Here is a 25,051-nt window from a genome sequence, read left to right as displayed (position 1 = left end):
CTCTTTCTTTCTGTGAAAGTTGTAAGAAATATGGTGCATGTGTAATTTTAATTCACCTTCTCTATTCCATAATAAATATTTCCACTAAAGGTCTTTTACATTCAGTTTTTCAGAATACTCTGGTTTCCTAAAAGCCAATTTTCTTGCACTTACCTGGATCCCAGGTCATGTTGTCAGTGACCTGCAACATGCTCACAGAATAGTGGATTCCTGAGAGAAGCAGAACAATTTGCTTGCAGAGAGCTGCACAGAAATTAGCCTTTCTTTCTGGGAGGCTTTGAGAAAATCCCAGGGAGTTTGTGCAGCCAGGGAAACTGCTGGACTAGAAAGCAGAACTGGAGGAAAGGACTCGACTGGCACACAGCAGGATTTCCAGTCTTTTTTATTTGTCAAATCTCAAGATTTTCACCGAATATTTTGTCATATGAGCACATAAACATGCATTTGCCTCATTGCATCCCCTTTACACCATGAAATACAACTTCTAGAGCACTTTGACCAAGAGCTGTGGCAGGTATGTAGCTGAAGGGCTATGGATTGGTAAACTGTACAGACATGGGAAAGCAGCTGAGTACTAACAGGCAGGTGGCATTTCTGTGGAGACAAGTGGCCTTTTGGCATATAAGAGTGGGCCTCAGTGTCTGGGCAGACATACCTGTGCACACCTGTCCTCTGAGAGACCACTGTAGCCTTTGTGAACCTTGTCTTTTAGTGCCTTGATCTCTTTCTCAGCTAAGTACATTTTTACCCAAGAAGGATGCCTGTTTCCCAACAGGCCACCTTCATTCTCGCTGCTTATTCATTAGCAGAAAGCATGAGCCTGCAGTTTGTGCATATAGATGCAGGGGAGGGCAGAGATACCGCTGCTGTTAGGGGGTCCTGCAAAATATTGGTCCTACTACATGCTGTTGGTGAGGAGGCAAGTGTCTCCAGAGCGTGGCTGAGATACCCACTGTTATCTGACAATGTCATAAGCATTTGTGAAGAGCTGGTAAGGTAAGCTAGAAACACAGATTCTCTTTCCACACAAATGCTGTTTAGAGACGGCAAGGCACAAATGTTACATAAAATATATGCACGCTGCTAAGGCAAACATCTTCAATCTTTAATACATGTTTGTAAATTATGATTTATCCTAGATGTCCCTAGCCAGGAGTGTCTAACTTACTAGCTCTGAAAAGCAGGCCATTCATGGGATAAAGAAAAGCAGCATATCGTGCAGCAGCTGTTTCACTTTCTTGTGGTCATATGAGTGAGTAGCTTGACTCTGAAGCCATGCTACTTTTCATCCCAGACCACACCTTTCACAATGACTTGTTCCCCACATTTCATTATGGGCCATAGAAATGCTGGTTTTCTCCAGTGCTCACAGATTTTCTTGTCCACATGCTCTATATATGGCATTGAGCTTTCCTGTAGGTTCCACACAGCTTTAACCGGTGGGTCCTGAAGAAGCAGCAAACAATAAATTTTGCAGCACTGCAGCGCAAACTGTCTTTGAAGGACCGTTTTTAGGTCAATGCCAGCTTGCTGAAAATCAAGTAAGAACAGTTTTCAAAGTCTTGTAATGTTATGTTGATGTAATGTTACACTGCCTGTGCAGCTGCTTCACATGAACTAAGCACTGAAGAACTTCATTTGTCAAAGCTGATGGTACCATTCAAGTGGGACAGGCAGGGGTCCCAGTGTCACTTTAAAGGTTCTTTTATTTATTAAGTCCTGGCTTCTGGACTGTTCCAGCATCCAGCAACTGTCTCTATTTCCTCATAGAGAGATCTGTAAAGAGCTTGATAAGGCTGAGCTTTTGGAAAGGCCCAGCAAGCTGTAAAAGGAGAAGGCTGCTCTTTGGAAGCTTCATATATATGTGATATATATGACATACAGACATATTTCCCAGAAAGCCCCACTAGACTATAGTCCATTTGCATAGCAAGTATCAGGACTCTGTGCGCACCAACAGACTCTGCGAGCTCTCCCCTGCCTCCCCAGTGGTTTGGCAGCTTGTGTTCAAGGTCAGCTCTGATATAGCATGGCAATATAAACTCAGATTCAACTGCTGTGAAAACAGTTAAGTTGGCAGAAAGGGTGGTGTGAGAAGAATTTGTGAGAAGCCTCATCTCCGCCCACAGACCCTCCACCACTTGGAGCGGGAGCTAATTCAAGCTCAGTGGTGGCTGGGTGCTTGCCTGAGCTGTGATGTTGGGATGCCGGTGCCCAGCCTTGCTGACCCTGACCCACAGACTGACTTCCCAGCTCGATCTTGACCTGCCTGGTCACCGTGGGTTTGCCCGGTGATCACCAGTCTGTGGCTGACCCTGATCACCACCACTGGCACAGCTCTTTGCACCTTGCTTGGGTCCGGTAGGTCTGTGCCCTTGATAAGGCGCACTGCCCTGCCTGTCCTACTGTTCCCGGCACAGCTTTGTGTCTCCCTTACAAGGTTACACTTACCTCTACAGGCCTATTGTGGGACTACATGGGCTGGAAGACCCTCACCGCAAGTGGAAAACCCCAAGCAGAAGGGAAAACTCCTGTTTTTTTAAATACCAGGTTGCACAGACATGCCAGAAAATGGAACCGCCACCCCTGCTCCTGGGCTGTATCTTTACTTACCCTGATAATTTTGGTGTAATACTCTGAACTTCCAAAATAGGAATACCTGAAGGTACTCCTTATCTCTTGCATCATCCTCTACAAACCAAGCACAGCACAAAGCAGACTGTTAGCATGTGGTGTGGCCAGCAGTGCAGTCCCTGAGCACTCGAAATTTTTGATTCTCAGATTGTTCCAATCAGCAATGGAGAAGTCGCTCGTTTCAAGCTTTGGAGGAAGGTCCCATAAAAGCAACACAGGGCTGGAAAATGCTTTCTGCACTTGTATATGCGCATCAGTCATCTGGCCAATTCAGACATGCAGCATATGTCTGTGTATCATGGGACACAAAAGGATTGCTGGAGCTCAGCTTTCCACACCCCGATCCCTCTCAGCTCATAAGTTATCCCCACTGTCATTCCCAATATATTTTGAGCAGTGTCCTTAGCAGAAGCTAAGTTCTAGATGAATGGGAGATGCAGATGGTCCTTTTATCCCACTGCCTAGGTCCAGTTAAACATAAAATACCTGTTTGCTGTTGGTCATAGTGTCATTCAAAGGTGGAATGGCAGGAGCTTCAGATATGTTAATTGTTCTCTGCTGTACATCTTTCTCACAGGCATCAAACAGCTTCTGCAGCGCAAAGATGACAGCTGATTACAGCAGCAATGACAATGCAACGAGAGGCGTAGTGTGGAAGGCATGTGCTGAAACCACATCTGCATTAGAGTAAATTGTAGGGCCACTAATTGACTGAAATATGTCTTCAATACCTGGGAAATAAACTGCTTAATCAAGCTGTTTGCATGCTGAAGCCCATTCTTCAGCATCTGTGGGGCCTTATCACAGTCAATGCTAATAATGGACTCATCTCAGTCTTGTCCTTTAAGGTATACTGTTTTGGTGTTTTCCTTCAGATCCCCCCAGCATCAGAGCAGTGAGTCAGACATCAGAACAAGGTCTCCCATCTAGTACTGAAAGCATTAACCATAAGGAAACTGGACTATGTTTTCCCACTTTTGCTTAACATGGGTGAGATATGGGACCAGGATTTGAATGGGCCCTTCTGAAAGTCAGGAAGAAGCAGGTCACTGACAGTTTGCTCTCTACAGCATTATGCAGGCCCTGCTGGACTGGAAAATCAGAGACCCAAACTTAGTCCCCAACCCTGTGTGATACAGAAATACCAATACTCGAAGCCTATGCTGGATACACTGTGTTGATCTGATAAGAGTCAGGTTGAGAAAATGGACACAAACAAACCTTAATTACGCTGCTGGCATCTTTATAAGTCAAATAGGAGATTGTGGAGCTCCTGAGTTTTTCCCAGTCATGTAGCCTGAGCATGTCATACATCTGCAGCACAGCAGACAAATGTGAAGGGTCATTCATGTTCTCAGAGTACTTGTGCATGCCCACTGCTTTAGACAACAGCTCTTTGTTTCTAGGGCAAGTAGGATATAAAAAAACTTAGCTAAGACAAGATCAAACAATGAACAACCGTAACTGTTTTACAGCATGTTATGAATCTATTTTATGAATCCCATGTTTTCTACAATGCATTTCTCAACTACATTATATAGCTGGCAAGCAGCTTTCACGTGGGAAATAGTGCTTTCTCAGCTCAGTTTTGCATGACCAGAGTGGAATTTGATCAAAGAGCAGCATTTCAACTATATCATTGTAGGCTGATTTCTTTTATTAACACGTTCACCCCGGGAATGTCTCCTTCCCTTTCCAGAACAAGCCAAGCCATCTTCCAGAAATCAGTTACAAAGAGATGCTGGCAGGTTGAAAGTCTGGGGAGAAGGTGTCTAGGCTGTCTGGTCAGAAACAAAGAGTCCCTAAGGACTGAAGGAAGCATGAAGTATGTGGCTCTTCAGTGTAGAAACACACGTGTCAAATCTGAATAAATACCTCGCCTCTAGCTCTCTGATCTTCTCTTTCAGCTTCTTATATTCTTCTTTCTCCTGAAGCTCTTTTTGGGTGACCCCTCCAGGAAATGCTCTGAAACAGATTTCTTTTGTGAGATCTCTTTATTTGTACTTGGACACTGGGACAACAGTGGACTTGTCACTGTTGAGTATTCTGAATTCCAGCAAAAAAGCTGTGAGGTAGGAAAGCACAGAGCACCCAGGAGAAACTAGGGGAGCTTAACAACCTCCCCTAAAAGCCCGCACCTAGGATTTATACTCAAATCAAGGGGAAAGCTATTTACATCAGAAGAAAGGGAGGTGGGGTTGTGAGGATCAGAGGTTGAAGGCTTGAAGAAAACACAGGTATTTCTCCACTTGTTAGACTCTACTCTCATTTTTTCTCTAGTTGTTTTCTCCATCTTTACCATCAAAACATTATCACCAAACATCCCAAACCCACTAGAGAGTTCTATTCCCCTGGACTGCTTTCTCCACAGATTTCTGGGTGATGTTAGTCTCCTATTCCTCCAGTGGGTGAAATTCTCCTGTTTCCAATGCCTGCTCTTTAGGTGATACTACTAGAGTTTAAAAAAGCCCTCTCTACATGATGACCCTAGGCCAATTGTGGACTCACACCCTAAAAGTCCTCAAAATTTTTTGCTTTTTATCATTCACCAGAAGTTTTTAGAGACTGTGTCTTCTTCTGTATTACAGATCTCAGAACAAGTACATGCAGCCCTAATATAAAGGAGACCTCTTGTCCCATGTTTCTTTTCCCTCCGTTCAGAGTAAGCCATATCATCTTATATTAATATTCTGCTCTTGTGAATTATCCCATTAAGTTTCTGCTCTGTCAATTAAATTACCTTCATTACTCCACACAGAAATGTGTTCAGAGCTTGTCTAACATTGGAGGTGGTAAATGTATTATGCATAGTGGAGGAAGATAACTGGCTGTGGGTGAAAGGACAATACTGAGAAGAGGAAATTCAGAAAAAACCAATACTTACTCCTGATAGCTCTTGTGTCCCTCCTGGTAAGGAGGATCAGGGTTGCTGGTCTCCTGCATCTTGTAATGACCAGATGCAGCACGCTGCCTAGAGATGGAAGAAGACAATCTATGTTAAGCAGACAGATGTGGGAACAACCAAGAATAAGGACCTGAATTTGGGAGGTGTAATCAGGATCTAGACTGGTTTCCTGACAGCTTTCTGTAATTAGGCAAACAAACTCAGGGACACAAGTGACTGAGCTTGGTCACCATTTGAGTCTAGGTCCAGTGCCTGGGAACTTTTGCCTTATATCAGCTCAAGTCTCAAACTTGAGCCACTCTGGAATAAAGCTCCAAGGTTTCAGAAACTCTGAATATTCCTTCACTACCAGGCTATCCATGACTGCACACCTGCAAACCCTTCATAACCTCACAGATACTCCAGCTGTGACCAGAAACTAAAATGCCACAGCCTGTCTTCATGGAAACCCCAACAGAAAAGCCTCTTCTCCACAAAGCTATTCAGGAAGGGTACGGTCACCCAGCTATACTATTTGAAGTTTATTCACTCTTGGCCTTAGTCACTGAGAATGATTTATGTTTGCATTTGTGTTGGGTTTGTGTGAGTGTTGGGGGTTTTGGTAGCAGGGAAGTGGGCTACAGTGGTGGACTCCTTGGAGAAGCTTCTAGAAGCTCCCCTGGCTCCAAGTGGGACACCTCTCTGGTCAAGGTTGAGCCAATTACCAATGGTGGCCATGCCTTTGTGATAACATAGTTAAGAAGGGGAACCTGAGAGGAGGAGTTGTGAGGTAGACACTTCTGCAAACACCAAAGTCAGTTGAAGAAAGGAGGAGGAGGGGGGTAGGTGCGCTGGAGCAGATACCCACCTGCAGCCCCTGAAGGGCCCCATGCTGGAGCAGGTGGCTATGCCCAAAGAAGATTGGGACTTTGTGGGAAGCCCCCACTGTTGCAGTTTGGCACTGGGAGGATTGCAACACGTGGGAGGGACCCACACTGGAGCAGTTTATGGAGAGCTGCAGCCCGTGGGAAGGACTCATGTTGGAGACAGTTCATGGAGGACTGTCTCCTGTGAGAGGGACCCTACACTGGAGCAGCAGAAAAGCGCAAGGAGTCTTCCTCTGAGGAGGAATGAGCAGTGGGACTGGCCACACCCCCTCATTCCCTGCCCTCCTGTGCTGGGGGGGAGGAAGTAGAGGATTTGGGAGCAAAGCTGAGCCCTGGAAGAAGGTGTTTTTAAGATGTGGTAACGCTTCTCACTGTCTCACTAACTCTTTGTTAAGTTGTGGTGGTGGTTGAATTAAATTGATGTTCTTTTTCTTCCCCAATCGAGTCTGTCTTTTGCTCTTGACCATAATGGGTGAACCATCCCTCCCTGCCCTTATCTAGATTCTGGAGCCTTTTGTTCTATTTTCTCTTTCTCATTCCTGAAGGGGGAGGAGTGAGCAAGAGGCTGCGCCGTGCTCAGTTGCCCTCTGGCCTGAAACCACAACAGCATTTTATCCCCAAGATGCCATCCATTAGGCTATTATTTCTTTTTTTTTTTTTCCTCCTGATTAACAATTTCCTTCCTTCTTGGCAATATTCCTGCTACTATGTCTTTCCTCAGCTTTTCCTAGTTCACAAGAGGACAGTTTTCATGACAAAAACCCAGGACTGCCTCTGCACATCTACTCAAACTGTCCGCAGAGCTGGTTTTACCACCTCCCCTTTCTACATTAGGCTAGATGCCTTTATATTGAGGGCTGCTGTTGTTAAGGCAGCTATTACATATTCAGAGGAGCATTTGCATGGAAATGAAAGTTCATCTCACATGAGATATTTTCACGTCACGTGCCCTGGTCATGTACTCTGATCTGTACTCCAAAGCAAACCTGTTTCAGGGGCACTTCATGCCTGGCCATGACAATGCAGTCAAACAGGAGAATGAAAATTTGGTCTGTCCCCCAGGACAGAGCTGTGATGATCAAGACTTGAGTATGTTTCAGTGACAGTTGCAGAAACATTTATGATTTTCCCCTCTTATATATATTCTTAATACAAAGAATCACATTACCTGTGGCAACTCTCCAGAAATTGTAGTCGAGTATCAACAGAGTCAGACCAAACTCTTTTCTTGCTGTCCATCCATCCATCAGGGGAAGAAAGAAATAAACCACATTACAGTCAGTAGACAAGTATCCATTAAAGTCCTAAGAAATGCATAAACTATACTTCCTCCATCAGCCCACAGGGAAAAAAATCTAGAGACCAAAACTTCTCAAGGCTGTACTTTGCCAGGTGGGTGGTTTGTGATTCTATGAGTCAGTGCCAATAGTGCAAATAAAATACTCTGAAAGTGTAAGATCTGCATGTTATATGGTGAAGATCAAACAGCTTCTGTAAATTGGCCTTCGGTTCTCAATATAGCCTGGACAAAATTTGTTGCTAACTCAAAGCCCTCCTTGTGTCTGACTTATTTGTAATCTTTTCTCCAACCTGTCCTAGCATACACCAGCTACAGTTGATCATCAGGGGCCACACTAAACACTGTAATTTCTGGTCACCAGACTCACCTTATTTCTTTTTCCACCTGTGCCAGCCTTTCTGCCAGATCATGACATAAGGCCTCCAGCCTTGAAGTCTTGTCTCCACTGGCTGATGGTTACCACAAGGTGTCAAATGTTTGTCTGAGGAAAAAAGAAAAGGAAATTCTTACAATGAAGGGAAAAAAGATCACATGCTTTAAACAGATACCTGATAAAAGACAGCCCTGTGAGCAGAGGCTCCATGGCTACATCCAAGCGAGCAAATAGATCAGAGCCAGGATAGAGGCTCCAGGGCACGTGATGGCCCAGCACACACCTGGATGCACTTTTGGCACAAGTGAGCTAGCACTCCCCCAGATGATGTCTGTCACAGTTCAGAGGACTGCACTGACTGGCTAGGGTTTGCCAAAAATAGGAGGAGGGTTTGAGCAATCAGGGCTGGATGAAGTGGACAAGATACAGGGACAACTTCTTGTCACGGCCTGAGCACAGAGGGCAACTGAGTACCACGCAGCCGCTCGCTCACTACTGCCCTCTGAGGAATGGGAAGGAGAAAACAAAATAAAAGGCTCGGGAACGGAGATAAGGGCAGGAAGGCATGACTCACCCATTATGGTGAAGAGCAAAAGACAAACTCGTTAAGGGGAAGAAAAAAGAACATCAATTTAATTCAGACACTAACACCACCACCACTTAATGGAGTAGGACAGTGAGAAGCATTAGCACATGTTAAAAACACCTCACACCGCCCCCCCCCCCCTCTTCTTCCAGGGCTCAGCTTTGCTCCCAATTTCTCTATCTCCTCCCTCCCAGCAGCGCAGGGGGCAGGGGATGGGGGGGTGCAGCCAGTCCCTCCACTCCTTCCTCCTCAGGGGGAGGACTCCTCGCATTCTTCCCCTGCTCCAGCATGGGATCCCTCTCACAAGAAACAGTCTTGTCTGCAGTCCTTCGTTGCAGTCCCCCAAGGCACTTTGTAGAAATATTCAGGCCTACTAAGGTTAAACTTGGTAAGGTTAGCCAGAGACACCCCCTGTGCAACATACCTGCCGCCTTTTGCAGTCATCTCTCTAGGATCAGCGCCCTTACACAGTTCTTCAAACATCCCCATTCTGTTGTAGGAAGAAAACTCAGGTGTGGCCATGCCTTTACAGCAGCAGAAAATGTTTGCCAAAATGAGTGGCAGCACAGGGGACTCTGCTGTCAGGAGTGCAGGAAGCTGCTGCAAGTGTCAGGCACTTTCTTGCTTTCACGAAGGGACTTTTCTGCTATAACAGAAACAAGCCCTTCCTTTTTACAGCAAAAGGCACTCTTTCTTTGCACTGTATCTAGTACCACACCTCTCTCCAGCCAATAAAGTCGGGGGTGGGGGGGGGAGGAGAGGGGGAGGGTGTGGCTTCACCCTGCAATATCAGCCACAGCAGTTTCGGTTTCATCCCAGTCGCATTATTTTAATTCTGTGTAGCCCCCTGTAGTGGTTTGAGCCCAGAGAGCAACTGATCAGATGCCGTTTATGCATCCCTTCTCCCTCAAGCATGGGAAGGAGAAAATGAAACAAAAGGCTCAGGAATCGAGATAAGGGCAGGGAGGGGTGGCTCACCATTATGGGCCACTGGGCAAAAGACAGAGTCGTTAGGGAGAGGAAAAGGACATCACTTTAATTTAAAACACTAAGGACAACAACAATAGACAGAATGGGACAGTGAGAAGCATTCTTCCCGTTCTTCCCGTGCTCAGTTTTGCTCCTAATTTCTCTACTTTCTCCCCCACAGCAGCACAGGGGAGCAGGGGATGGGGTTCCAGTCAATTCATCACCTGTTGTATCTGCCGCTCCTTCTTCCTCAGGGGGAGGACTCCTCACACCCCTCTCCTGCTCCAGCATGGGGTCCCTCTCACAGGAGACAGTTCTCCATGAACCTTCTTCAACATGAGTCCTTCCTATGGGCTGCAGGTCTTCATGAACTGCTCCAGTGTGGGTCCCTCTTGCATGTTGCAATTCTCCCAGCAACAAATTGCTCCAGCGCAGGCTTCCCTCAGAGTCCCAGCCTTCTTTGGGCACAGCCACCTGCGTGGGGTCCTCCATGGGCTGCAGCTGGGCATCTGATCTCCATGACCTCCATGGGCTGCAGGGGGACAGCCTGCCCTCTCACCGTGGGCTGCAGGGGGGGTCTCTGCTCCAGTGCGCCTACCTCCCCCCTCCTCTTTCTTCAACTGACATCGGTGTCTACAGAGGTATTTCCCTCACAACTCCTCTTCCTCCCAGGTTCCCCTTCTTAACTATGTTATCACAGAGGCATGGCCACCATCGGTAATTGGCTTGGTCTTGACCAGAGAGGGGTCCCACTTGGAGCTGGGGGAGCTTTGAGAAGCTTCTCACAGGAGCCACCACTGTAACCCCCTCCCCTCTATGAAAACCCCACCACACACAAACCCAACAAACTTTGCTTCAGGTATGGACCAAATCTGCCAGGTGTACTGGAGGACAGAGCACGGCCTCAAGACCCTGAAGATGCCCATGTGCATCTTGTTCAACCAGAAGTGAAGTTCAGGAGGTTTGGCTATGATGCTGTGATGACATACAACAGCCTGTCCTCCAGCAAAGCTGACAACTGGTACTCCTTCCAGAACTTCAAGATGAAGCTGTACAACACAGTAGGTGTAATGGTTACTGCTAATGGGAGTGAGAGCTGTTCATTTATTTGAGGGGTGGGGGTTAGAGGAATTAGTGAAGAGGGCTGAGTAAATCTGGCTGATGCATATGAATGAAGGGAAATCAAGGGGTATTTTGATGAACTGAAGAAGAAATTATTTATTTTCTTAATTAGCCAAAGGCTTCATGGGCCCTTCCTTAATGATGCTGTTCATTGTCTAAAGACAGTAAAACCTGACTAACACCTTGGTGATGCCAAATACTTGTTCTTAACAAAAAGTTGCCCTGCTCCTGAGCTTGGCAGAGAAACTAGCCTCCCTCTGGGGCTCTCTGCCTTGGTCCTCAACAGGGGACAAGTGAAGTTTCCTGTAATTTGAATGAGGTGGACAACCTCAGGATGAGCATAAGGGCTCTCCCCATATTATGTACCTCCCCCTAGCTTGTCTCTCCCTCCCCTGAAATGATGTGCTGAAGCCAGTTTAAGAGTGGCTATCTGTCCTTCAAGCATAGATTGGCTATCATTTCTCTCTGAAGGCTCTGTGCTAGTTCAGAATTTTTCACAGCTTTTCTAGATTTGCTTGTTCAGCCAAACATTAGGCTACCTTAGGGCTTCCCTGTCTGTGTCTGGGGTCCCACAGGGCCTCCCAAAGATGGAATAACCCAGATCACAGGGCCAGCCCCAGATAGTCTCATGTCTGCTCTTTGGCATCCCCCAGTGCTAAGAAATGAGCGCTGAACTGGATGTGGGGCGAGGCGGTAGGTGGAAGGCCTCTATGAAGACTTCTCTCCCTGGGAAAGCTGGGAATGATGTGGTCTGTCACAGTGTCCCCTGTGGAGTAGTGGGTTCTCACTCACTTTCAGAGGGGACTGAAGAGAGGCTTTAGTTCAACCCCATTTCTCTGCACCCAAGAATGTTTGAGGGAAATTTCATTACAGAATCACAGAATGATTGATGTTGGAAGGGACCTCTGAAGGGCATCGGCTCCAACTTCTCTGCTCAAGCAAGACCACCTAGACCTGGTTGCCCAAGACTATTGTCTAGCCAGTTTGAATATCTCCAAGGATGGAGATTCCACAACCTCTCTGGGCAACCATTAGAAGGGCTCAGACAAGAAAGGGAGACACCAGTTCCTAGACACATAAGTAGTTATTTCTGAATCCCCATAGAAAGTGTCCATAGAGGGTGTGTCATAACAGCTTCCTTATATCATTCTCTCCTAACTGAGCCAGGAACAGTGACAGGAAATGAAACTGTAAGTAGAAATGAACATAGATTACCTTTTTCTTAAGTGGCTGCACCTGCAGAACAGGATTCACCTCACCTTTCCTAGTTGTGTGCTATTTAACCTGAGCAGGACCTGGACCTGCCTGTTTTTCTCCATTGGCTGTAAAGGATCCCAAGTTAATGGAGCTGATTATCCAGTTGATAATCCTTGTGATTTAGGGCCATTTAGGTGGCTGCTGAAGCAAAACAAACAGAAGCACCTGAGGTGAAGGCTGGCTCCTGAAACGCAGCCAGCCTGATCAGGCAATCAGGGACTGATGGAGGGAGTTTTGGTCTGGGAGAGACTAAAAAAGCATCAGAGCAGCCACCTGCTTCAAATACACTCAGGGAGATACATAAACCAACAAGACACATTGTAGAGAAACTGTGCCAGACCAGAGGGTTGTTTGTCTGCATGTTTGTCCAGCATATATTTTGTTAATGCCATACACAGAGTATAGGTGCAAGCAGAAAGGTCTGAAGTTTCTATACATACACGGGGGAAACGTATGGTGGTGTCACATGGAAAGTACAATTCTCCCCACTGGCTGTTCAGGAGGATCTACAGGGTCTTTACAAAATTTGGCCCAGGAGAAACAGCTGACTTATCAACCACATTGGTATTTTGCCTATCGAATCACAGATGTCATGGGTAAGTGGTTTGGTAGCTGACCTGTGTCAATTAGGCTGCAGCTTGCCACAATACTGAAGCCATTGCTGGGAAATTGCTCAGGTTTGGAGACAGGACCTCCTTCTGTGCCATGTGTTGTACAGTGCTCAGTGTGAAGGGGACAGGTCTCTTGCTGAGACTGCCATGTGTGACCCTGAGATTTTTTTTGTAGAAAGTCACTTCTGGCATGGAGCTGAAAGCCAGCAATGGAAAGATGCTTCCTACCCTGATGGTCTTTTCCAAAAGCCTGTGCTACCTGAAGGAACATGCCCTGAACACCATCCAAAAGACGTCTTTCCAAACCATCTACAGCCAGGAGGAGATCACCCAGGTCATTACCATCCTGGCCATATGGAGTGCTGCTGCCAGGACGTTCATGCAGTTCATGCAGCAAAAGAGGTGAAAGTAAGGGTTATCCCACTTCCTCAAATTATCTTCAGAGATTATTTACCCACTGAAGCAGAGGAACTCCCCAACATTTGAACAACTTGTATTTCAAATTTCAGTCTATCAGGGAGAGAAATCTCCCTTGTTTGGGGGTGGTGGGCGAGGGGACGTCCCAAACTGCCAGTAACAACTGCTCTGCCCTTTTCCTCCACCACCACATAGAAATGAGCCCCACACAGATCAGCGGTACAAGAACCACCACCCCAGTGTGGGGTCCTGGGGAGAGAACTGCCTCCCTAGCAGGTAGCATTCATGCAGTGGTGATCTTGCCACCTTTGCTTGAACTGACACCTCTTTCTTGTGATTTTAGGCAGGACTCATCTCTCATATGATTTCTGAGAAGCTGATCATTGCCTTGGAGCCAGAGGCTGCATTGCTCTGGTGCAAAGAGCTTCCGCAGGAAGGGTTAATGGCAGACAGCAGTGACAAGAAGAAGTTTGAAGACTCCCCTGGGATCCAGTATATTGTTGTTGACTGCAGATGCTGATGCGGAAGTCCCGGACACAACTTATATGACCAATGTGATCAAGTTAATGCCACTTTATTAAAGACTACACAGCAATTTATACACTATCACAAAGCACACGCGCTGCTGTCTTATTGCTAATAGGCTAAAGCTACTTGTCCATGCGCCCCTTTGCCCTCTATGATTGGTCCCGCTGTGGTGTCCACGCGCTGCTCTCCTACTAGGTAGGCATCCTGTTTTCAACAGTCCAACTTCTTTATCTTTTGGCTATGCACGCAGTTTCTTAATCTTCCTTGACCTTGCAAGTGTCCTTCAACACAGCTGCAGCCTGTTGTTACAGTGAGGCCCCTCGGTCTGGATCGCTCATAATATGTCCGTTGTTTTCCAGCCATTCCACAAATCCCCCTTTTTGTTTTTGAGCGATCCAGACCTCTCCTTTCTTAAACATTTGCTCAATTAAACCATTCAACATATGTTGCAAACACTGAAACAGACAGGGAAGAAGCAACATCAAAATCAATAAAACTATTAGCATTATCAATACTCCTTTAACCAATGTCTGCAACCAACCCCCCATCCCAAGTCTAGTGAGCCAATCGGAAAAGGGATCATGTCCTTCAGTAATATGTTTCATATTCTCACGCAGTTTTGCTAATTGCTGGTGTATGTTTTGCGAATGGTCAGACAAATTAAAGCAACACATCCCTTCAAAGTCTTCACATCCGTGCCCGTGTGCTAATAATAAAAAATCTACGGCAGCTCGATTTTGTAAAGTAGCATGTCTAACACTATCAACATCAGAGAGTAACGCGCTTATCATTTGCGAAGTGAAATTAAATTGTTTTTCACCCCAACAAGCTAATCTATGTATATTTTTTGCATTTATGGTAGCCATTCCTCCTGGAAGGAAAAAGCATGTGGCTATAACAGTGGCTAACGATGGCAGCTGTACTTCATCATTGCATGTTTCATCAAAGTTTCGAACAGATCTGCGTGATCTTCACCCCTGATTCTTACTGGGATTTAGCAATTCTCTCATGTGGGGAGCAAACAATGTTAGTCGCCCAAGGTAGCAAGGACCACCAACAGGTCGTATAGGAATACCAGGCCATGCTCTATCCCCACAAATCAGAAAGACTCCGGGTGGAAGTTTAAAACCCGCTGTGGTTTTTACAGAGAACCTTCTTGTTATCAAATCATTTCAAGAAGAATGCCCTGTTACATTTTGGTAACCTACAAACAAGTCTTGGTGTCCATTCTGTGCCAACCAAATATGCCATGGGTCACCAAACCAAACCACTCCTGTGCCATTTACTGGCTGTAGCTGGGAACGACATTATCACAGTTCTGCATCCTGGTAACATTAACGTACTCAACAGGTGTAACACTAGCCGACAAATCCAATTCTTGCAAGGGTAAAGAAGTTAACCGATTTAGATTCTCAATGACTGTCCTTTGCCAAGCTGCGCTATGCATAGAAGGCCAAACATAGGTGTTATTTGAAATGAAACAACCATCATCATTTTGACTGCTAATCAGGTTCACTCTCTGTTGTTTCCAATATCCATCAAAATCAGTTTCATTTTCCCGCAACGGAATGCCAATTAAACATGTTCGAAAAGGATCATTTGCTTGTTGCAGACTCAAACAAAAATCCTTTATCCCAGATGTGTTTGCCCAGGTTACCCAAATGTTTGCTCTGGGTACGATGACGAAAATCCCTTCACTACCTAATATGAAACAAGTCAAAATAAACATGATCCACGATATCCACGTTTGACGTGTTGTCATCATTTCACCTCCCTTTTTCAGTTGTCCTGGTACACCTGTCAGCTTCGAGGGCCGTTTTTCCCAACACCACTACTCCTATCTACTATCTTGTTATTCTAATTAATACACTGCAAAGCTAAACGTCTACAAAACTCAGAGTTAATTTCTGCTAATACCCTTTGTCCAAGGTTTTCAATTGAACCTAAAGCTTTAAAAAACTGCTATTGCTCTCTAAAAACTCGAGCCTGCCTTTCTGTATTAATAGCAAATTGCTGATATGTTGGCTCACCTACAAAGTCAGACAACCAACTTGCTTCAGTATAAAATTAATCCGGTCAGTGCACAAGTGACATTTATACACACTTTCCCGATCACATGCGCGTGTGACTCTCCAGGTCCTCTTGTCTCACCATGCACAATGTATTAAAACCTAGGGTCGACAATTCAGACCCAGCCCTCTACAAGCTATGTCGTGTCCCTCTGTCTGATCTGTGGTCAGCAGTTGTATTCGAACAGCCGCGCAAAACGACTGCAAACCCGGTAAAAGACAAAAAGCTTCACTGTTTGCTGGATGTAATGCTGTTAGCAACGGGGTCAGAACCAGGTTCAGTCGATGTTGGTGTCTCTGAAGTGCCTCAAAACACAGGGTTATTATCGTCATTCTTTGCGATCCATGGCTTCATCCAGTTCGCAGGGACCTATGTAGATGACTTGTTACCTGTAGAGACACAAGCATAAACCCCTGCCTAGGACCTGTGAGTAAGCCTAGTGCTCTGTGTTATTCTTTCTGACTTCCCCTTTCCAGGGCCGCACCCATTGACTCGGAACCCATCTGATGCCGGTATCTGTAACAACACAAGCATATCCACGACCAGTCATTTTTAATTCTTCAGGTCCTCTCCATTCTCCTGTAACGACATCTCTGTATTGAACAAAACCACTATTTTCACATTGGTTTATACCAGATTTCAAGCCCAAACTATGTATTATTACTGGTGGTTCATCTCTATCACCTGTAAACCATAAATAATTTAACACATACACCGCTTTTGCAAGTCGCTCTGCAGCAGCCAAGACCTCTCCCCCTTTTTGTTTTTGCAAAAGCGCTTTCAAGGTTTGGTCCGCTCTTTCCACGATGGCTTGTCCCGTGGGGGAATGCGATATTCCTGTGATGTGATGTATACCCCAGAGTTGACAAAAATGAGTAAATTTTCGAGAAGTGTAGGCTGGACCATTATCAGTTTTGATCTGTGCAGGCACACCCAGTGCCATAATTGCAGCATGCATACGTTTAATGACATGCCACGCTGTTTCTCCTGTTTGTGTCGTTGCCCAGAGCGCTAGAGAAAAGGTATCGATAGAGACATGCACATATTTAAGCTTGCCAAATTCTGGGATATGAGTCACATCCGTCTGCCAAAGTTATAGAGGTTGGAGTCCTCAAGGGTTCACTCCCAAACCGAGGCCGACTCCTACCTTCTGGCAGTCGGGACAGGATTGTACAATTCCTCTAGCATCAGCCACAGGAATGTGAAATTGTCTGGCTACCATTTTTGCCGACTGGTGAAAAAACTCCTGCGACAGCCTGGCTTGTTCAAAGGTGTTAACAACAGGACCAGTCCAGGCTGCAGCAACAAGCTGATCAGCCCGGGTGTTTCCCAACGCAAGACCTCCACATCGCTGGTGACTGCGAATATGCATAATAAAATATTCATTCTGACGTTGGTTCAAAAGCGTCAGCAATTGTGTCCTGGTTTAACCAGGATAGGGTTAAGTTTCCCCAGCAGTGGGGGAGGAAGCTCTAGCCCGGTTATTCATATGCCATGCTGACTTCACGTCCAGACGCCAGAGCGCTGGAAGATTCGCTGATCGCGTGGGGTTGGCGCAGCCGGGTTTTCTCTCACTGCTGTATTGGTAGATATTTTGCCCTGTTCATTGTTATTACTGTTATTCTCATTGTTATTGTTGTTGTTTGTTGTGTTGCTATTGCATTGTTGTATTAAACCTCTCCTTATCTCAGTCTCGGGGCTTTGTATTTCACTCCCTTTGTGGGGGAGGGGCAGTGGCTGCGTGGTCTCAGACCCTGGCAGGGGCTAAACCATTACAAATTATAACAACAAAGTATGTAATACAGGATTTCGTACAGGTTTCACCATGCTGTTTTCCAGATGTTGTACCGTACCCACAACATACAATGAATCTGATACTATATTGAGAGGTTCTTGAGACCAGCGTTGAAATGTCCAAATAACAGCTCGAAGTTCTAAAGTCTGTAAGGAGTCACCAGGCACTCCAGGGAGCATTTTATGTTCCCAGGTCTCCCCTTCCTTCCAAGTGACTGCAGCCCTTCGAGATTTTCGTTCAGCATCAGTGAAGACAGTTATCCCTTCTACTGGAACCTCTGATCGTAAGGGTATATGTACAAACCGCTGAGGGGATAATAATGACAAGAGCTTGTCCGATGGATAACTATTGGTGATAGAACCTAAAAAATCAGCAATTGCTATTTGAAAGGCTGTTGAAGCGGTTAGTAACCAATCTAAATATAACTGAGATACAGGTATATAGATGACTGATGGTTCGATGCCTGAGATGTCTAAAATTCGCTGCCTCCCTTTTATGATAAGTTGTGAAAATAATTCAGGGCATGTGACAACTGTTTTTCTGGGCTGGAAGGGGAGAAAAATCCATTCTAAAATTCATAAATTTGGTTTTGTTTCACTCAACTGAATAATAAGCCCTAATGGGTGCTCACGTTCACCCCCAGAGTTAACTAACATAAAGGAAAGAGCTTTATCATCCAGTCGCCTGTGAGTATAAGTTGTCATTATTTTATTGGTAATTACTTGTAACGCTTGTTGATCCTCATCCAGTTGACGGCGCTCCTGAGCTAGTACAGACGTCCCCAGGAGCGGCATCAATGGTTTCAGATCATCGTTAGTAATTCCACAGATATTATGAACCCACTGGATATCCCCAATTAATCTCTGCATATCAGACAATGTTTCTATTTTTGTGTTAATTTTTACCTTTTGAGGACGAATCATTGCATTTGTAATAATCCAGCCCAGATACAGCCATGGCCCCTGTTTCTGAATTTTCTCTGGCGCTATCTCTAATCCCCTCTCCCTGAGACTGCATGTTAGCTGACCCAATATTGTCTCATAGTCCAATTGTTTTCCTGCCACTAAGATATCATCCATATCATGATAAATAAGTAAATGAGGATACTGTTTCCGGATGGGATCTAAAGCCCAAGTGACAAAAGACTGACAGATTGTGGGTGAATTTTTCATCCCTTGTGGTAGCACCACCCAATGATACCTCTTTGCTGGTTTGGCCTTATTTATCGATGGCACTGTAAAGGCAAACTTTTCAGCATCCTCTGGATGTAAGGGGATTGTAAAGACGCAGTCTTTTAAATTGATAACCACCAGGTCCCAACCTTCCGGCAACATTACTGGGGAAGGTAAGCTGGGTTGTAAGGTGCCCGTGTCACACATAACGGCATTAATTGCTCGTAAATCATGTAACAGGCGCCACTTCCCAGATTTTTTCTGAATTGTGAAAATCGGAGTGTTCCATGGGCTAGTTGAAGGCAGGATATGTCCGGCATTTAGCTGTTCCTGTACCAAATCATTAATAATTTGCAGCTGATCCAGTTTCAGCGGCCACTGGTCGATCCATATGGGATCATCAGTCCTCCAAGTTAATTTTAGGATTGGCTGCTCTACTGTGGCCGCGCCTAAAAAGGTGAAGTAATCAGTCGAGCTCCCACCTGACTGAGCAGATCTCTCCCCACCAGCATCACAGGTAAGTGCATTACACAGGGACGTGTGGTTACTACCTTGCCATCAGAAAACATAAATGCTATTATATCTCTACTGATGGGTGTGACTTGAGTTCCTCCAACCCCTAGAATTCCTGTAGTTGCTGGCACTAAAGGCCACTGTCTAGGCCACTGATAAAAGTGTATGATCATGACGTCTGCTCCAGTATCAATGATCATTCGTAATTTACTCGTCTGTCCATTAGGGTGTCTCATCTCCATCTGCTCCTCTGGCTTCCCCCGACTAATGTCCATGGCTAACAAAACATCTGGTTGTCCGGTGGACCCAAAGCCTTTTTCCCCCCTCCTCCTTTTTTCTACATTAGACACTTTTGATTCAAATGGGATTAGCTGAGCAATTTTCGATCCCTCCATGATAGTCAAGGGGGGAGTAAGTGTATATACCATGATTTTAATTTTCCCCTCAAAGTCAGCATCAATAAGTCCTGGGACAACAAAAATACCTTTTGTAGATGCCAAAGAACGTCTGATTAATAAGGCACTTAAACCATGTCCCAGAGGCCCCACCAGATTAGATTCAACCAGTTGTACCGCAGTATCTGTAAGAGTAACGGCTACTGCTGTTGCCAAGTCCACCCCTGCGCTCCCGGCGGTGGCGGCAGAGTAGCGGTCCAAGCACCCTGGACTTGTGTCATCGCGTGAGGGCGGGGCGCGCTCCGCGTCCCGTTTCCCTTCTTTCAACACACATGAGCGTTATGGCTATCTGTTTGACACTGGTCACACCATTATTGTCGACATTCTGCTTTAAGATGGCCCAGTTTTCCACAATTAAACCACTTCTTATCTCGCTTCCCTTTATTGTGTTTCCCTTGCACAACTGGTGTCACTGCAGCTCCTACCACAGCAGCCATAAAGGCAGCTCTCTCTGGTCAAGCATTCGCTCAGCTGCCTCCAACAGCTGACCAGCAGTAGATCCTCGCGGTAAGAGGCTTAAGGCTTTCTTAGTTTTCTCATTAGCATTATCATAAGCAAGCATATCAAGAAATTTAACTTTCATTTCATCATTTAAGTCAGGATTGCCATTAATAGCGGCATGTAATCTGTCAATAAATTTTGGATAGGGCTCCGTGGGCCCCTGTCTTACTCCAGTAAATGCTGGCGCCGCTTTGTCATCGTGTATGGCTAAAACTGATTTAGGGCTAATTCTTGGATTAACGGTAACACTTCCGGTTGAAACCCTGCTTGCCAATCTGGGTTGGCAAAAGGGCCTGCGCCCATCAGCATTTGAGCTTGCACCCCATATAGAGGATCTCCTTGCTGACGGGGTGTGGCTGCTGCAGCCTCGCAGGCCACTTGCCAATGTTGGAAAAATTGTAATTGTTGGGAAGCTGTTAGTAAGGTTTGTATAATCATGCACACGTCATACGGAGTTAACAAATGTGCTGTAAAAATATGCTGAATTACTGAATTAGTATATGGTGATTTTAACCCATATTGTGTTACTGCTAATTTTGCCTCCTTAATTATTTTCCAATCTAAGGCCTCCCACTCATTGCCTTGTGGGGTTACTGTTACCAGAGATGCTATTGGTCCAAGCTCGTTAAACTGCCCCTCTATTATTGCATCCCTAATAACTCCCCGCCATCGGTGTGCTGGATTACCATTACCACCTGCGTCTCCCAGTGCCCCCCCCTCCCATTTGAGCCGACGATGGCAGCGGCCCGATTGCCGCTGTTTCCCCCTGACCACCACCCCCCCCAGTGTAGCAAAAGAAGGGGTCAGTAGGAAGAGGGTCTGGCGGCGGTGCCGTAGGAATAGGCCGAGCTGCTTCCTTCATTCGGATCTCAAGTTGCTCTAGTTTTCTCGTTAGTTCTCGCAATTGTGGATCTTGTAAACAATAACGAGATTTTTCATGCACCGGTCGGGGTGACGGGGGCGAGGACGGGGGCAGGGCTGGGTCAGCGCCGTCCTCTGGTGAGGCGGCGGTGGCGGCGGGTGCGGGGTCGGGCGGGAGGCAGCGGGAGCGGGGCAGGGCGGGGCGCTCCGGGGATTGTTCCTTTGAGCTTGAGGGGTGGGACCCAAGAGGTGGTAAATCTGTTGATTTTTGCTCTTGACTTCCCTGCTGCACGGGTGCTGCGCGTGAGGCGTCCCCGTCCCTCCTTTTAGGAGCTGCCTTGGGGAACAGGGATCCCGTGAACGTCCTAGCAGTAGCGGAATCCTGAGCGCCAGCGCGTTCTGCCTCTGCTGACAAGGCAGCGAAAGCGGAGGCGAGGGTCCGCCGTTCTGCTTTCAGTTCTTTCAGAGTCTCTAGGACCAATCTCCACCCGGTGGAGAATTTCCCACTGTCTTTAGAACCTGAGCTAATGTTGTCCCACTGTGCCGCTGCACTCACTGAGGGGATTAATCCGTGCTGCTGAGCCCACAACAGCAACTTCCTCAGGTTTCCCTCATAATAAGATAATCCTGTTTTAGAGAGTATATGTTGGAGGAGTTTAACCACTGCTGCTTCTTCTTTGCTTAGTGTGGACCCCATCTCCTCCCCAGCCGCTCACCTGATCAGGGCGAGATTCCCGACGCTTGCACATGCATCTTCCCAGGTGCCGGGGCAGCGCCTGCTACGGCTGGCTTCTGCCCCCTTTGAGCCGTCTTCTCTTGCTCGGGCGAGCACCGACGAGAGGGTCCCTACTCCCAGGGTTTCAAGTCCCACATACTTTTGATAAGGCTCTTGTGGGCCCCAGGTTGGGTGCCACTTGCTGACGCGGAAGTCCCGGACACAACTTATATGACCAATGTGATCAAATTAATGCCACTTTATTAAAGGCTACACAGCAATTTATACACTATCACAAAGCACACGCGCTGCTGTCTTATTGCTAATAGGCTAAAGCTACTTGTCCATGCGCCCCTTTGCCCTCTATGATTGGTCCCGCTGTGGTGTCCACGCGCTGCTCTCCTACTAGGTAGGCATCCTGTTTTCAACAGTCCAACTTCTTTATCTTTTGGCTATGCACGCAGTTTCTTAATCTTCCTTGACCTTGCAAGTGTCCTTCAACACAGCTGCAGCCCGTTGTTACGGTGAGGTCCTTCGGTCTGGATCGCTCATAACATGTCTGTTGTTTTCCAGCCATTCCACATGCAGAGGTAAAATTATCCCTGTTTAACAGGTACCATCTTTGCTGGGCATGGAGCGTGGCTGTTTTGCAGTGTCCCCAAAGGTCTGCAGTGCAGTCCCAGAGCTTGTACTCCACTGTTGTGCTTGTCATGGGGTTTTTATTTTTGTTTTTATTTCTCACTTAATGAGATCTCATGGACAGGCAGAAAAATGGGAGGAAAGAACAGGACGGCCAAAGGCCTGATCCATGGCAAATGGAAGTCACTGAGTGTCTCATGCCATCATGCATTTCAGGCCAGACAGTCATAGTGAGAGCTCCTGCTATTGCACCAGATCAGTCTGCACCATGTCACAGCATCAGCTATTGATGCACACCCACGTGCTGTTGTACAGCCTGAGCTCACAGCCTCCTCTGTACGGCAAGTGAACTGGACAAAGAGATTAACTAGCAGGCCCTGTAGAGTAAATCATTAAGAATATTTGATGGAGCACTTCCTAGTAATTTCACTAGTTTCTGTGTGAGTTTTTTTGGTGTGACATGAATTTCCTGCCAAGAGCAGTCTGGTGATTGTAAACAAATGCCAAAAAGACATCAAGAGGAGCACAACTTTCTCAGAGTCGCACCACTGCTGCTCATCTTAACTCAGAGCTTGTACATCAAACGGCAGGAGTCAACTATCTATGTGAGGAGGTCAGTCTCCTTTTGTGATCAGAAAGGAGATTGGATTGTGCAGGGAGCAAGTCAGAGCATCCAGCTCTCATCAGCAATTGCTGTAGGAACCTTGAGAGACCAGTCTTGTAAACAGAAGTGAGTAACTTTAGGAAATCTAGAAGTGTGCAGGCAATAGCAGAGGAGTGAGCATGAGAAAGGAAAGCTGGAGAAGAACTCACTTGTGAACCAGGAGTTCAGAAGGTAAGATTATATTCAGTGGAAAGGAAGGACCTCATGTACTTTAAAGAAAACAGCCAACTTATTTGTGTTTGTCTGTGTGTGTGTAGGTAGCACAACAGACATCACAATAGATCCAAGAGAACCATTACCTGAAGGAATTACACAAGGAAGCTGGAGGTGGATGGGGAGACAACAGAGTGGATGAAAACTTCACTGGTTTCCATGAGGAAATATTCAACGATGACGTATGGGATGAATATGAAAAGAGCCACCCTACCGAATTACAACATATGATGTACAACTTCAGCCTACAGGAATGCTCTGCTAGCAGGGAGGTGGGTCTTACATACATTGTTACAACAACTTGACCAGAGTGGCAGAGTGCAAGAAGAACATCTCCCACTTCAAAAAAGCAAAAGGAGCTGTGTGGTGTGATGGGATGATCATGGTTACATATGAGAAAATGACGAACTTTTTTGACTACAGTATCAAAAATATAATTCATACGTTGAGGGAAATTCTTGACAAGCCTGAGATGGCCAATGGTCCAGTACATTTTGCTTGTGGGAGGCTTTGCATCTAGCATAATCCTGAGAGATGCGATCAGTATCGTAGCCTTTGTCCAATGGAAGCATAAGTAGCCATTGCAAAAAGGGGCTGTTTTATTTGGGGTCAATTCACCCATTGTTGCCTCAAGAGTCAGCGCTCAGACATATGGCATACCAGTAAGCCATAAAGTTGATGCTGCTATCCATGACTTCTGTAAACTAAGGGTCTCAAAAGCTGATGGCTATATTTATTGCACAGATCTCTTCCAAAATCTGGGGGGAATTGTGGAGTCAGTGAATATAAATGAAGTTGCCCACTATAATTTCCATCCAACAGAACCAGATCAAACAAACTGCATCCTTTTATTTCTGTTGTACAGAAGAGCAGGATGCTGGTACATAGATGAGGAGGGAATGGAATGGCTTGGCTCCTGTACAGTGCCAATGCCAGACACAAAGCTGGGGAAGAAACGCCAGCTGAAGCTGGATATTAAATTTGGGCTAACTGAATTTAAAGCCATTACTGAGATTACTTCCAAACAAAGTTGAGCAGTTATAATAGATTTTTTAACTGTGTAAATGCTCAGTACATCGAGCAGCAGGGACAATAACTCAAGGGAGAGCATGGCTTTAGTGGGGGGCAGTAACTACTACAATAGAGAAGGCAAATGGGCTATAAAGTCCATCATCCAGCCTTCTGCTTGCACAGGTAAACAGTTTGCTAGTCTGCTTCTCTGGTTCTTTCCATTCATCACAACCACACTTCCAGTCCAACACCTCTCTTTCTGTTGTATCTGACAGCAGGTTTATCTCTTTATCTCTTATCTCTTGCCCTTCTAGCTTAGCCCCTTTGCATCTCTGAACACAATAGTTCATACCACCAATATAATCATCTGTTCTCTACCTGTGTTTGATACAAAGCTTCTGGACTGTTGCCTAACTTTCACCTAATACCAGCCCATAACTATTTCTTTTAGCCGGATGTCTTCTTTCAGTTACATCTTCTCTTCCTCTGATATCAGGTCTCTTTATCTGGTGTCCAGGTTTAACTCTGCCAGGGGTGACATTAAATGGATTTTGAATCTCTTCAGAACATCATTTACATAGATTGTGTGTAATTAAAGCACTCTTGTCTCAGTTAAAGGTGCTATGTGAAGCAGTAACTCAATGCAGTCTGGGGGCTTGTATCCAAAATCTTTGGGAGGGTTGTTTCCATTAAACCAGCTCTGGGTACTCTACATCTCTGACCTGGGCTTGATGTTTTCCATGTCCATAAAAGCTTTGCCTCCTGCCTACAGCACCTGTGCACAGGTTCAGCACAGTGTGTCCTGTGTGAGTCCAAATTTGTCCAAGAAAAGGATGTGATCCTGAATGGGAGAGTGAAGTGCAGTCTGGTGGCA

General features: G+C 46.0%; 1 protein-coding gene and 1 pseudogene across 2 annotated transcripts; one reads left to right on the top strand and one right to left on the bottom strand.

Moving 5' to 3' along the window:
• Nucleotides 1-365: 365 nt before the first annotated feature.
• On the bottom strand, nt 366-9,291 carry LOC141943774 (uncharacterized). 2 transcript variants are annotated; one of them, XM_074869433.1, is made up of 9 exons: nt 9,089-9,291; nt 8,073-8,186; nt 7,574-7,636; nt 5,519-5,605; nt 4,510-4,599; nt 3,856-4,036; nt 3,121-3,225; nt 2,614-2,691; nt 366-1,530 (listed from the first exon to the last, which is right to left on the bottom strand). In XM_074869433.1, the coding sequence occupies exons 4-9, from the start codon at nt 5,575-5,577 to the stop codon at nt 1,279-1,281; spliced, it is 765 nt and encodes a 254-aa protein (XP_074725534.1). In that variant the 5' UTR covers nt 5,578-5,605; nt 7,574-7,636; nt 8,073-8,186; nt 9,089-9,291; the 3' UTR covers nt 366-1,278. The 2 variants fall into 2 exon arrangements, with proteins under 2 accessions (XP_074725534.1, XP_074725535.1); XM_074869434.1 differs by lacking the exon at nt 3,121-3,225.
• A 1,158-nt stretch (nt 9,292-10,449) lies between these two features.
• Nucleotides 10,450-24,230, top strand: LOC141944140 (heat shock 70 kDa protein 12A-like; annotated as a pseudogene).
• Nucleotides 24,231-25,051: the final 821 nt, after the last annotated feature.

This window comes from Strix uralensis, chromosome 5 (assembly GCF_047716275.1).
Source record: "Strix uralensis isolate ZFMK-TIS-50842 chromosome 5, bStrUra1, whole genome shotgun sequence".
NCBI classification, from domain to species: domain Eukaryota; kingdom Metazoa; phylum Chordata; class Aves; order Strigiformes; family Strigidae; genus Strix; species Strix uralensis.
Note: the sequence above shows the minus strand (reverse complement) of the source record. Positions and strands in the feature narration are given on the sequence as shown.